At 47.0% G+C, this 14,968-nt stretch overlaps 1 protein-coding gene across 1 annotated transcript in view; it reads right to left on the bottom strand.

Annotated features, from left to right (window-relative positions):
- Clic6 (chloride intracellular channel 6) overlaps positions 1-12,257 on the bottom strand; it is a 48,474-nt gene extending 36,217 nt beyond the window's left edge. Inside the window, exon 1 of the mRNA XM_004654583.3 lies at positions 10,999-12,257. Coding sequence (XP_004654640.2) covers positions 10,999-11,997 — 999 coding nt within the window. The 5' untranslated portion in view covers positions 11,998-12,257. The remainder of the gene's footprint in view (positions 1-10,998) is intronic.
- Positions 12,258-14,968: the final 2,711 nt, after the last annotated feature.

The raw sequence follows: 14,968 nt of genomic DNA, 5'->3' as shown, positions 1-14,968 counted from the left end.
TAGCTCCAGTACTTGAATACTAAGAAACTTTTAATAAGAACTGAGAGAGTGCTGGAGAGATGGCTTAGCCATTCAGGTGCTTGATTGCAAAGCCTAAAGACCCATGTTCAACTTTCCAGATCCCAAGTAAGCCAGACACACAAAGGTGAGATAAGCACAAGGTCGCACATGTCCACTAGGTGGCACAGATGTATGGAGTTCGATTGTAGTGGCTGAGGCCCTTGTACACCAATTCCCTCTCTCTCTCTTAAAAAAAAATAATAATAAAATCAAAGCCAGGCATGGTGGTACACGCCTTTAATCCCAGTACCTGGGAGGCAGAGGTAGGAGGATCACCATGAGTTCAAGGCCACCCTGAGACTCCATAGTGAATTCCAGGTCAGCCTGGGCTAGAGTGAGACCCTACCTCAAATAAATAAATAAATAAATGAAATATGAAATAAAAAAAACTGAGAGAGCTTCAGGCAGGAGTAGGGTGGATTTGATATAATATTAAGGGATGAGAAGCAGGTGTAGAACACTGCATTTCCTGGGCACCATTTATTTGTGAGGGAAAATAAAAGTAGCCATGTTGTTTTTAATATCTCCACAAGTTTTTTTTTTTACTTTATTTTATTTTTATTTGAAACAGAGAGAGGGGGAGAGAGAGGAAAGAGTGAATGGGTGCACCAGGGTCTCTAGCTGCTGCAAACAAACTCCAGAAACACATGCCACCTTGTGCATCTGGCTTACATGGGACTTGGAGAAGTGAACCTGGGTCTTTAGGCTTCACAGGCATATGCCTTAAGTGCTAAGCCATTCCCCCAGCCCTCCACAGATATTTTTAATTTTCCTTTTTAAAAGGTGGAGCCTAACACCATTCTATTTGAGAGCTGGGTTAGATTTCTTTTTTGATATTTTTATTTATTTATTTGAGTGACAGAGAAAGAAGCAGACAGAAAGAACAGGCTTGCCAGGATGTCCTGTCACTATAAAAAAAAAAAAAAAAAAAAAACTTCAAATGCATGCTCCACTTTGTGCATCTGGCTTTAAATGAGTACTGGGGAATCAAACCTAGGCCGTCTGGCATTGCCAGCAAGCTCCTCTAACCACTGCGCATCTCTCCAGCCCTGGTGACGCATTTCTGATGAGTCAATGAGGCAGGAACAGCCCTGTGGGACTCCTGAGATGAGGTCATACAAGGCATTACGGCTCTGCCTTTGGCCTTTCCTGGTCTTTCTTGGATCCCTGCTCTAAGGAGAGCCAGAGGCCATGTCGGAGGACACTATCACAACCCTTCAGAAAGCATCCTGCAGAACGGGCACGGAACCTCCTTCCAAAAGGCATGTGAGTAAGCCGGCTTGGGAGGAAGCCCTTTGCCCCTTCAACCCTTCAGCCTAGCATTCTAGCCAGCTTGCTAACTGCAGCCCCACAAGCCAGCACTACTGACCCAAGCTATTCCAGAATTCCTGGTCCTAGAAACCATGAACCACAAATATTTGTTGTGTCGGGGTTCGAAGTCATGGACCCTGTTGCACAATGGTTAGCACTGCAGGCTCTGAAAGTTCTAGGTCTCAGGGTAAGTTGTTACAGCAGTTGCAGAATTAATACGGTGAGTATATTCGCATACAAACCTGGATGCACAGAAGATTTTTGGACAGGTATGTACTACTTGTCTCCATGGAGACAAGCTGGAAGGGTGGGCCTCAGAGGTGGAAGAAGACTTCTTGCCATTGTATTATATATTTTTATGTTCATACTTTTGTTATGCTCATCGTTATATCTTTTTAAAGATATTTTATGTTTTTATTTATTTATTTGAGAGAGAGAGATATAGAAATAGGCAGGTAGAGGAGACAGAGAGAGAATGGGTGCACCAGGGCCTCCAGCCACTGCAAATGAACTCCAGATGCATGTGCCCCCTTGTGCATCTTGCTTAAGTGGGCCCTGGGGAGTCGAACCTGGGTCCTTTGGCTTTACAGGCAAGTGCCTTAACCACTAAACCATCTCTCCAGCCCTCATCGTTATATCTTTTAAAAAACATATTTACATTCATAGACTCCATGAACTTATCATTCCCAACATGTAAACATATTCCCTCCATATTTGACTTTAATCTTACTTAAGTCAAAATTATGGACTTCATGTGGAAAATTTCTAACAATGTGCATAAGATGTTTTATGTCCTAAATATTTCTTACTATGATAAAACTTGTGGGCATTTTATTCCACAGCCAGTTCCTTTCCCCTCTCACACTCTTTTAAGTAAAACTGAAGTTTGTAGATATGTCTAACTTCATGTGCTAGCTCAAAGTAAGTGGCAATTAGGGCGCAGAAAACTTTTCTTAAAGGAGTCAGGGCTGGAGAGATGTCTTAGTGGGTTAAGGTGCTTGCCTGCGAAACTTAAGGACCCAGGTTTGATTCTCCAAGTCCCATGTAAGGCAGATGCACATGGTGGCACATATGTCTGGAGTTCATCTGCAGTGGCTAGAGGCATGCCCATTCTCTCTCTGTCTCTCTCTCTCTGTCTCTAATAATAAATAAAAATAAATCATCAAAAAAAGGAGTCCAACAGTAAATATTTAAGGCTTCAAGGCCCATAGAATCTGTCACAAGAACCCAGTTCTGGTTGCTACTGGCTGAGAGCGGTTACATGCAGTACATGCGGGATGAATACAGCTGGGTCTGAAAAAGTTTATGGGTGCTAAAATTTAAATGTTGTATACTTTTCATGAGTCATGAGATACTATTCTTCTTGGGCATTTTCAACCACTTTAAAGTGTGTAAGCTGGGGCTGGAGAGATGGATTAGTGGTTAAGGCGCTTGCCTGAAAAGCCAGAGGACCTCGGTTCGATTCCCTAGGACCTATGTAAGCCAGATGCACAAGGTGTAACATGCATCTAGAGTTGGTTTGCAGTGGTCGGAGGCCCTGGCACACCCATTCTCTATCTCTCTTCCTCTGCCTCATGCTCTCAAATAAATATAATTTTTTAAAAAATGTGTAAGCTGGGCTGGAGAAATGGCTTAGCAGTTAAGCGCTTACCTGTGAAGCCTAAGGACCCTGGTTTGAGGCTCGATTCCCCAGGAACCACGTTAGCCAGATGCACAAGGGGGTGTACTCATCTGGAGTTCGTTTGCAGTGGCTAGAAGCCTTGGTGCACCCATTCTCTCTCTCTCTCTCTCTCTCTCTCTCTCTCTCTCTCTCTCTCTCTCTCTCTCTCTGTTGCTTTCAAAGAAATAAAAATAAACAAAAAAATCTTAATTAAAAAAAATGTGTAAGCCATTCCTAAGTTTCAAGTGTTCAAAAACAGATGTCAGGCAAGACTACTGATCTAGTCACTTCACTGCCCTGTGCCTGGGAACGGTCTGGAAGGGATGGGGCCTAGCAGCCAGCTCCAGCTAATGGGACAGAAGGGAACTCTTCTGCCAGAGTTCTGGAGAGAGGGTCTCCACTGAGGGGAAAGTAATGGGCCTACAGGGAAAGCCCCTGGTGCCCCCTGCTTCAGATCTGGCTGGCAAAGCACTGCTGGCAGAGGAGGGCAGCAGTCTTTTGATGATAAGGAAACGAGTGCCTGCTCAGAGCTGGGCAACATGAACAAACAGTTGTGTTGCATTTGGCATATGAGAAAAAGAATCTGTGCTTAAGCCCACTTGTAACTGCAACTGGGCATGCTCCTGACGACGATCTCCCCCACATCAACCCCCCTAGCACAACAGCAGCTGGGCAAAAACTTTGCTTGGCTGAATAGGACCAGTGTTCAAAGCCGGTCATTTGAGAAAAGCTTGAAAAATTCATGCCAGAGATGACTGGGGATCTCATTCTCTACAAAGCAGAAAGGAACATGGCTGTTTCTGCCCAGATACAATTAACTAGGTAATGGTTTAGTGACCGCCACTGTGTCAGCAGCCCCTCCTACAGCACGTGCCTGTACCTTCCCCTACGTCCCATCACCTGATGTCCCTTCACAGCAGCACCAGCTAAGGGCGGAGAGGACAATGAATGGAAAAAATGATGTGGTCTTTGCCTTGCAGGCTTCCAGTCAAGGCATACACAGCATGTGCCCGGGGCACATCCTCCATGCTAGATGGCAAGCTCTGACAGGGCAAGAGACCTTCTCAGTCTTGCTTTCAGCCATAGTGCTAATATGTTCCCAAAAGCTCCTGTGTTATAAATCTAATCCCCAGGTTCACATGTTCATAGTATTTGGAGGTAAGACCTTTAGTGGGTAATTATAAGTAAATGAGGTCTTTAGAGTGAGACCCTCATTATGGTATTGGTGGCTTTATAAGGAGACAAAGAAAGATCCAAGCTAGACCTATTTTATCTGACCTGTGAAGTCTGTTCCCATGTCATGACATAGTCAAAGGGCCTTAATAGAGGCCATCCAAAGGCCGGAACATAATCTTGGATTTCTCAGCCTCCAAAACCATGGGCCAAATAAACTTCCATTCTTTATAAATAATCCAGCATCAGGGATTTTGTTGTTGCTGTTGTTGTTATAGTAACTTCAGGTATTTTGTCTATAATTTCTAACTAAGACACTGACATGGAAAACTAAGGCTCACAGAACCAGCATCAGAGACTGAATGGAAAATAAATTTATTTTCACACCAGCAAGGGCCCAGGGGAATCTCTTCCAAAGCCTGCATCCTGATTCTTGGTGGTTCAGAGCTTGTAGACCTTATCTAGGACTAGTCTTATTGTTATTAAGTCTCAGAGCTGAAAGCCCTGGCCTAGTGCCAGAGAACTTGAGTATGAAAGATGCAAGTCTTACAAAAAAAAAAAAATTTTTTTTAAATGGCTAATTAGCAGAGAGATGCCTGCAGTTGAGTTTAGGAGATGAAAGGAAACACAGATGATTTTCAGTAAGGTCAGAAGCTGCAACACAAATCGTGGCCTTGAAACAGCATTAAACACTACAGTGTAGAACAAAAGACTAGGCATACAGGACATAACCAACACAGACGTCTATTACGGTACAGGACATAACTTTGAGGCAGGGGCTTCTAAATGTCCTTACCCCAATTTCCATTTCAACACAAGGCAGTGTGCTCTGTGACTCCACCATAGCATCTAGCACTATAGTATTTTATTTGAGATTAGTTAACCAATTAACCTAGGATGCTGATATTTCACTGGAACCCAAAGAATCAACAAGCCTTGTACAAATTACTTCAAATCCTAAGTTTTATCTCAGTATGAAACATGAGAGGGTGAATTTACACTTGAGAGACCCAGTGCAGTGTGTTTCTTAAGATGTCCTGTGGGTCTTCAGATGTTCCAGGAGATAGGATAGCTAAGTGAGCCTCATGAGGAAGGCTGGCTGTGTGGGGTGACTTCCGGTAACCCCAAGTGAGGAGGAAGGGGCTCGTGCTTAAAGTGACCAGGCACAGCTGCTCCCAGGAGGGGTGGAGAAGGGAACAGCAGCACAGGGCAGAACTACTGATGCCCAAAGCTCCCAGCATGCACAGTCCTGCTGCCACGATGTACTCAGGAAAGAATGTGTCCCTGGGACACACAAGGGACACTGAATGGAGATGAGGGGGTGGTTGAGTTTGTCTATATGACTTGCTTCTCACTAGCCATCACCATGAGTCATCAATATAGGCAGCTACCTGTCCTCACCAATAGCATCCTCTGAGAGCCTGTGGGGAGGATTGAAGCCATCAGGCCCCTATGCCATTCAGCGTGGTGAGGGGTATGGCTACCCATCTCCTCCACCCCCACCCCCAGTATGCGTGCCCACACATCTTGTCTGATGGACAAAGTTAGCAAAATCTCACATCCTACTTATTTCTACATCAAGTAAGCCTGTGGTGATTTCATACATACACATTTCAGGTTTTATAAGATGATCGGAAAACCAACGCTGAACGACATTGCTCTGTGGGAGAACTGAAGCTGCAGAGGTGCACCGTTGCTTATTCCCCTTCAGAACACATAGCTTCTCCACAGTTAGAAAAAAAAAATCTCCCCTTGGGGTTCCCCAGAGGTCAAGCCTCACAGCACAGGTCTCAACATGTTCTCTCCCAGCAGAATGTGAGCAGGAAGCCAGCAGACTACTGGTCTACCAGGAGCTCCTCAGCTGTGGGACCAACATACTCCTGTCCTGTCATATAGGACAGCAATGCCCAGCAGCTGTCTGGATTTATTTATGTAGTGCTTGGCACTTGTGGGTGGCAATGCTTATTCAAAAGCCATGACTCTTTTAGAGACTTACTTTGCTCCATCAGATCTCAGTTTCACCTGAGGCTGGAGAATCCAAAAATGATAGTAAAACAAATTTATAAGCTCTGGTGGTGAAGCAAATTTATAAGCTCAGCAGCAGCTCTGTGTTCCAGGTATGCAAAATGCTATGTTCCAAAATACAACCTAAGAAATTCTTTAGCTCTGGCCCCAGATCATTCATGAGTTATATGGAGGTTTTTAAAGTCAGGGCAAATTTGTCAGAAAAGCCTTATCTCAGACAGACTCTCCCGCCCTCAAACCCTACCTCTCAAATGCACGCTGGATTTGAGGAAGCAAAGCTGTAAGCCGGACTTCCCTGGTGAGTGAACCTCTATGAGTGTGTGGTTTGTTGATTGTTGCTACAGTGTTATGTTGCTGTACTATTGTTACCCTTCTGTGTTATGAGTAAATATTATAAAGCAAAGGAAGATGATAAGGTAAGAATACAATGGCCCTCATAATAATATACCAGGTGGTTCAATGCAGAAGCTGATTTAAGGAATTATGTTTATGTTACATTTTATTAGATAACCATCATGCTTTCCGGTATATTTGTAGCTAATATACTTCTTTTTCTAATTTAATTTATTTATTTGCAAGCAGAGAGAGATAGAGATAGAAGAGAGACAGAGAGAAAGAGAATGGATATGCCAGGGCCTCTAGCCACTGCAAATGAATGCCAGATGCATGTGCCCCTTGTGCATCTGACTTATGTGGGTCCTGAGGCATCCAACCTGGGTCCTTTGGCTTTGCAGGCAAATGCCTTAACTGCTAAGCCACCTCTCCAGTCCTGTAGCTAACATATGTGTGTGTGTGTGTGTGTATATATATATATATATATATATATATATATATATATATATATATGAGACATAATATGGTCTGGGAACATAGCTCATGAGTGCCTGGGAGGGCCTGAGACTGCCTGGAGTTTGATCCACAGCACCCACATACTAAGGTGGGCATGGATGCACACAGCTATAACCCCAGTCCTATAAAAATACAGAACCACTGGGGCTCACTGGTCATCCAGTTTGAGCAAGAAAACAATAAAATGAAGTGAAATGAGATAGCAGCTATAAGTTCAGTGAGAGACTCTCTCTGTCTCAAGGAAATAGAGCAGAAGGACAATGGAGAAGGACATCCAACGTTCTCCTCTGGCCGCTACACCTGCACATCTCCATAAACACACATGCATCATACATACACATATACACAGGCCACACCATATACCACACACACACACACACACACAGAAGAAAGGTAAAAGGTCACATATAGAATGTGGGCTCATTAAGTTTAAAATGTGTTTATGTGTCATTGTATGCCGGCTAGAGAAGTGTTCAAAGAGCACAGTAGTTCTAAGCCACGCCTTTAAGAACAGCACTGGGAATTCTACACTCCAGCTAGGCCACAGGAAATCCACCATAAGCGCTTGTAACCTATTGACAAAAACGTATCTTTAGCATCTGTGGAATACAGAAGCCCCCTAACAAGGGGACCTGGGCCTCAGGAAACAACCTAGAAAAAGCTAAACTGGTAAAGAAATTCAACTCTGAGCCAAGTTAAGAATTGTCAATATAAAGGTTACAAACTTGAAAGACAGAAACAGTCCAAGGGGTCACCTGCTTGCTTGTCGCCTTGAGGTCCTTTGTTTTCATCTGCTCCTTCCTTTGTCTTTAAAGAGAATGATTAATAGGATCGGAAGACACCAGGAGGCCTTATCTGAATGAGCCAGGACTTCAGTGACCCTAGGGAGCTAGCCAACCTTACTGCTTGAGGATGTGTTTGTTTCCTCGACTGTGGAGAGGGGAACGGAGCCCAGAGTTAGCCATCCATCCCTGAGTCCTGAGGACCTTCATACAGGCAGCTCTGGCTGACACCCACGCAACCCACCGGTGAGCAGTATCTGCGAAGCCAAGCAGTTTGCACTTTACCTTTCATAACAATTATATCACTAGGGAATAAAGGGAATTCAGCACCCAGAGGGATTTCTCTCAAAATAAAATAAAATAAAATAAAATATAAAATAAAATAAAAGCATGGCAGGGGTGGAAGAGAAAAGAACTTTCTGTGCAGGAACAACAACAGCTGATAGGGACTGAGCAGATGCATCAATGAACACTATACTTACATGAGAGCTAATGTTACCCAGGCACTGCTCGGAGGACTTGAGGGCACAATCTACTGAAACTCCACATTAACCTGCAGGGCTTAGGTCCTTTTTTGTCTCCACATTACTGGTGAGACAACAAAGGTGCACAGAAGTTAACTCACTTGTTCAAGGTCATTAAAAAAAAAACAGTAGCCAGACCAAGATTTGATTCCCGTCCAGACTCATGAGTTCTAAAATCCATGCTCTTGTCAACCACACTCATGCTCGTAGCCAGCCACCCACTCAAACCCTCATCACGTTTTCCACCCCTGCAGTCTGCACCCCAGATAGAATGACGCAGTTCATGCAGGGAAGAGACAAAACCTACAGGGGACAGCGGTGCATCAACTGAGGGACATAACCGCCAGAGTTGGGTTGAAAAAGTCTCCCCAGAGGGGATGAAGGCCCCAGTGAATCGTGGATGGCAGGTTGGGGAGACTGTCCTGGGGCAGAGGGAGAAGCATGTGAAAAATCCCAAGGCAGGAAGGAATGTGGCTCTCTCATGAGACAAAGCCTACTTCCCTCCAGCTGCCATTGCAGAACTGTGGGTGACCCAGGGTGGGGACCCCGGAAATGCCAACGGGCAGAAGAACAGAGAGAAAGCAGGCAGAAGTAATACCACGACAGGCTTTTGCCTGGGTCAACAGTGTGGATTTATGTGAAATTCTGCAATACACATAGGAAGACAATGACACTACAAAATGATCAGATCAATTTCCTGGCTCACTAGTGACCTTGAGGGACCCCAGTTAAAGTGTGCCCTGAGTGTGGAGGTAAAGAGACCAGTCAGAAAGCAGTAGCTGAGTGTCATTTGAGGCCTTTGGCTGGAATCTTGCAGCCATGTGACCCAAGCAATAGGAAATTTCTCCAGTGGAGAGTCCTGGAACCACCCAGCACCATGATCCTTCCCAGGATCACTCTAGGGCTGTGCCCTTAGATGATGACACATTACATTATGTTTTCTATCATGCCACAGCGTTTTTAAAAGGTTATGAATAGCACCTTCTCACTAGTGAAGAAAGACATGTAGGCCCTTGCCACACAAATACTTCTTAAAAATCTCACGTTAGGGCTGGAGAGATGACTTAGCAGTTAAGGCATTTGCCTGTGAAGCCTAAGGACCCAGGTTCAATTCCCCATGACCTATGTAAGCCAGATACACATGACGGTGCATATGTCTGGAGTTCGTTTACAGTGGCTACAGGCCCTGGTGTGCCCATTCTGTCTGTCTGTCCTTCTGACTCTCTCTCTCATAAATAAATAAAATAAAATATTTTCTTTCTAAAAAATCTCATGTTGATCGCTTGGGAGCATTGGGTTTTTTTGTTTGTTTGTTTGTTTTCCTACTAGAGTCTCAACCAAGGCGGTTTAGGCCATACATGGCTTCTATAAGCTTGAAAGTATTTCTGAAGGATTACAGTTCAACCTACAAGGTACATTCTTCACCTTATTATCTCAGCTTCCTGGGGTCTGGCCAAAGGTCTGCAAGAAGGGTTGTGTCCCCCACCCCCAATCCCTCCATCCCCTCCTCCCTTAAACAAAGCTCTCGCTGTGAAGGACTGCTGGACTTTGTCCATTTATTTTTGATGCCTTGTAAAAGTACCCATTTATACTCAAAACTTCCTCCTCATGTGCCTACAGATTCTTTCACTAAATAAATAAATAAATAAACCATGGCTCCCTTTCCAGTTGAAGGGAGGTGGGGAATAGACACGCAGATGCTGTCAAGTCCCCGGCGTCTGGTAGCCTTCTATAAACACACAACATGTAAACAAAGGGTCACCTATCCACCAAAGGCACATTGCCTGCTCTGTTAAAATGGAAGGCCTCTGTGGAATGGTGGACCAGCTCTGGGCCTCTGGGAGTTAGCTGCTCTGTGGAAATTCTCACACTGAAACCTTCCTGCTTGCAATTCTTCACGTCAAGGATTAGAGCTTCTCTTGGCAGGATTCCTTTGAAAACTAATAGAGCCTGGTGCCTCTTGGTTTCTCTCCTCCTCCGCCCCCTCCCACTAATTCTTGAATAACCTCCAGACTAGAATGGCCAGTTAGGAGTTTCAGGACAAAGGACAGTTGAAGGCTAGCCCCAAGCCCGCATTTTGGGCTTTTACACCCAAACACCTGGCTTCCAAACCCTTCGCCTCACTCGTGGTACTAACCTTCTTTTATTTTTATTTATTTATTTATTTTAGTTTTTGCTTGTTTTAGTGAGGTAAGGTCTCTCTAGCTCAGGCTGATCTGCAATTCACTATGTAGTCTCAGGGTGGCCTCGAACTCATGCAATCCTCCTACCTCTGTCTCTCAAATGCTGGGATTAAAGGCGTGCGCCCCCACGCCCGGAGTGAAGAGGGCGGGGGACTAACCTTTTGTGGTGCTGAGGATGGAACTAGGCACTTGAAGCATGTTAGGCCTGCGCTCACCACTGACCGGCCTCCCCAGCTCGTGCCCTTCGTGAAACCTTGGACTGATCCATCTATGTCCCAGGCTTGGAGAAGCGCCTGCGGACACTTGGGACCTGGGGGCGCCCTCCCTGCGCTCCGCGCTTGGTCCCAAGAAGAACTAGATCTGGGATGGCAGGGGCGTCCTCGAACCTGGGGCGGCGACGGTGAGGGGTGGGGAGGAAGACTGACGTTTACCTTGACGAAGAGAGTGATGTCGTGCTCCTGCCCGGGGTCTCGCTCCTCGGACACCTCGCCGTTCTCCCTGCGGCCATTGACTCTGGCCAACTCCTCCCCGCCCAGGGCGCTGCCTTTCTCCTCCTTCTCCTCCTCCTCCTCCGGCAGGTGGTTGCTGAGCTCGGCCGGGGACCCCGCATCCCCCCTTGACTCGGCCTTCTCCCTGTCGGGGCTGCCGCCGTCGGGGGGCTCCTCCTCGCGGGGGACCGCGGACATCTCGGTGGACTCCTGCTCTGTTCCCTCCTCTCCCTCCCGCGTCTCCTCCTGGGCTGCACCCCGCTCCCCATCCTCTCCAGCATCTGCGCTCGACGCCTGGGGGACCGCTCCCTCCACCCCTGCAGCATCCGCCCCCGCCGACTCCCCGGGCTGGTGTCCCCCAGTCTCAGAGGCTGCCACCTCGGGGGCTTCGGGCTGGGGGTGAGAGCTGACTTCCCCTCCGCCTTGGAGCTCCCCCTGCGCCCCGTGCGCCCCTCCCGCCGCTCCTTCGGCGTCCATGCTGTCCCCTGCGGCTCCCTGGACGTCTATACTGTCCGGTACCCGGGGCGCGCTTCCTTCTGGCACCTGCAGCCCGGGCTGCGCCTCCGGGACCGCGGGGTCCCCGGGAGCCTCCCCCGGGACCTCGCTAGGGGCCGCGCCCTGCTCCAACTGCCCGGAGCCCGGCGCCTGCTCGGCTCCCTGCGGGTCCCCAGCACCTTCCCCGGCACGCTCCTCTGAGCCCGGGTCGGTGCCCTGGCCCGCGTGCCCACCGTCCTGCCCGCCGTCTCCAGCCTCCTTCCTGGCGGCTGTCACCTCGGCGCCCTCCCCGTCGTCCCCGGGCGCCTCGGCAGCGCCCTTGCTCGCCTCCCGCCCCTCCGGGTCTGGAGCCCCGGCTTCATCCGGTCCCTCTACTCTAATCTCTGGACCCTCGGGTGGCCCCTGGGTACCCGGAGTGACCCTCTCAGGCTCCACGGCCTCGGCCATGGCGGGAGACCCTTCTACGATGAGGTTTGGGGGCCCTGTAGTGGCCCCTCCGAAGGACGCCCCACTGGAGATGCTGACGGCGAAGGGTTAGGCTCCGGGCTAAGTCCAGTGGGTCCCAGGATGCCGGGTCCCTTCTCCCAGCCTTAGGACGTCCAGGTCAGTCCTCCGCCGCTTGTGCCTGGCGCAGTTTCGCGCGCCTGGACCTTGATGCAGAGCCGGGCTGCAGAAAGACCGGAGCGCGGGCCCCCGGGTGCTTAGAAGTGCCGGGCCAGCGAGCGGGTTGACCCGAGAGCCTCGAGTCAACCATCCCCTGCGGCGTGGGCGGGGTTTGTCTTGCCCCCCTCCCCCCCGCGGGTTTTGGGTGGCCTGGGAACCCGGCCAATGGTAGCCTTTTTGTGGTCTTTGTGGATTTTAATGAAGACTGGTTTTACTGGTCATTTAGGTATTTTCTCTGGAACAGGTACAAATTCCAGGGCCTTTTCAAATCTCTCTCTCTCTCTCTCTCTCTCTCTCTCTCTCTCTCATACACACACACACACACACACACACACACACACACACAAAACACACACTCACCTCCAGACACAAACTCTGAGAAACTAATCCCCAAGTTAGCCCGGACTTGAAGCGCTGCTCTGGTGCCTGGCAGAAGACGTCCATTGGTGCCTCTTGTTCAACAGCAATGGTATTAAACCCTCAGGAAAAGGATCAGGGAGATTCAGCCTGCTGCCTTCCAGTTTCTGCAGGCTCCAGAGGCCCGGGCCTAGACCCCCCAGGACCCCCCGGAGCGGTTCCAGGCAGCCTGCCTCACTCGCTGCCCTTCTGGGCATGGCAAGCGCTGTCAGTCTGGTATAGTCCCTTGCCTCCCAGGGCCTAAGGATACCGATCCCACGCATTTTGTGGACAGTTCCTAGATGTTCTAAACTCGGGACCACTGCTGTGGTCTCACGATCGTGCATTAGTTTGGAGAGTTGGAAGTGGAGGAAAGAAAACCCAAGGAGAGAAAGAGGGGAGCCATGGAATTCACTGGCTAGGAAGCTCCCAGAAACCTCCTTAAAAAGGGGGTGGGGCTGGAGAGATGGCTTAGCGGTTAAGCGCTTGCCTGTGAAGCCTAAGGACCCCGGTTCGAGGCTCGGTTCCCCAGGTCCCACGTTAGCCAGATGCACAAGGGGGCGCACGCGTCTGGAGTTCGTTTGCAGAGGTTGGAAGCCCTGGCGCGCCCATTCTCTCTCTCTCCCTCTGTCTTTCTCTCTGTGTCTGTTGCTCTCAAATAAATAAACAAATAAAATTTTTAAAAAAATGAAGTTACGTTTTTAAAGAACTAACACCAATTCTTCTCAAACTATTCCATAGGATTGAAAGGAAGGGAACCCTAGCAAATTCAGCCTATGAGGTCATCACCACCCTGTTACCCAACAAATCCATGCACTTGAATCACATATTTCTTTGTGCTATTTGGTAACGAAATTTCAATATATTTAGCTTTCTTGGCTAGCCTGTGCATGTGTCTTGGGATTCAAAACATTATCTTATGAGTAGCAAAGGTTCAGAGCTCAGAAATGGAATCCTTGAGCTTCAATTTGGTTTTCAATGAAATATATGTATGTCATGAGAGGTGTGTGAGTGTGTGTGTGTGTGTGTGTGTGCACGCGCGTGTGTGTGCAGCACACAGGTATGTTACCAAAACTAAACACAAGGATATGACAACACCAAAATATAGACTGGAGTACATAACCACAAAAATCTCAACAAAACGTTAATAAATTGAATTCAGCAGCTCTTCAAAATGCACATTCACTGTGATTTAGTCTCATTTCAGAGATGTGATTATCACTCGACATACGCAAATTCATACATGTATTTCATGATGTCAACAAAATTTAGAAAAATCATATGATCATCTCAGTAGGTGCAGGAAAGGTACCTGACAAAGTTCACCATCCCTTCACAATAAAAGCCTTGAAAATGATATGAAATGATCAGATCTCAACTAAATAAAGGCTATACTAATAAAGCTAACATCATATTGAGTGCGGGAAAAAGACTGGAGGCATTTCCTCTAAGATTAAGAGTAAGACATGAGGGTCAGCTCTCTCCGCACTTAATTCAATGCAGTATCTGGTGCTGTGTCCAGAGCTACTGGGCAAAAGAATGAAAGAAATGGCACACAAACTGGAAAAGAAGAAGCCAAATAATGCTGGTTCACAGAGTTTATGAGTGTAAATATAGAAAGCCTGAAGAGTCTTAAAAGGGCATTAGAACTGGTTGATTTCAGTATAGGAGCAGGGTACAAAACCAGCTTACAAAAAAATCAGTAATTTTCTATACGCCAATAATGAATTTACTAAGGAAAAAAAAATCATGGGAAAAAAATCCCAATTAAAGCATAATAAGATGCTTAGGAACGAACTTAACCCAGGAAGAAAAAGATCATGACAGAAAAATTACAAAACAGACATTTAAAAATGGAATGATAGCCCCATGTTCAGAAATTTGAATTTATCATTGTTCAAATATCTTTTCTTCCCAAAGCAATGCACTGATTTGACACAATCCCAGCCAAATTACCAATGACATTATTCACTAACTAGAAAAAAAGAGTTCTAAAATGTGTATGGAAGCAAGCATGAGCAAAAAGAACAAACAGGGCTGGAGGGATGGCATAGCAGTTAAGGCATTTTCCTACAAAGCCAAAGGATCCAGGTTTGATTCCCCAGGACCCACTTTAGCAGATGCACAAGGGGACGCATGTGTCTGGAGTTTGTTCGTTTGCAGTGGCTGGAGGGCCTGGCATGCCCATTCTCTCTCTTCTCTCTCTCTCTCTCTTTATCGCTCCCTCCCTCTTTCTCTGTCAAATAAATAAATTAATAAAATACTTAAATGAGTTTTTCTTTAAAAAAAAAAAAAAAAAGAACAAAGCTAAAGGCATCAACATTCCTAGTTTCAAGACATACTGTCAGTCACAGTGACC

Source organism: Jaculus jaculus, chromosome 5, assembly GCF_020740685.1.
Source record: "Jaculus jaculus isolate mJacJac1 chromosome 5, mJacJac1.mat.Y.cur, whole genome shotgun sequence".
Taxonomy (NCBI): domain Eukaryota; kingdom Metazoa; phylum Chordata; class Mammalia; order Rodentia; family Dipodidae; genus Jaculus; species Jaculus jaculus.
This window is presented reverse-complemented; position numbering and strand designations above follow the sequence as displayed.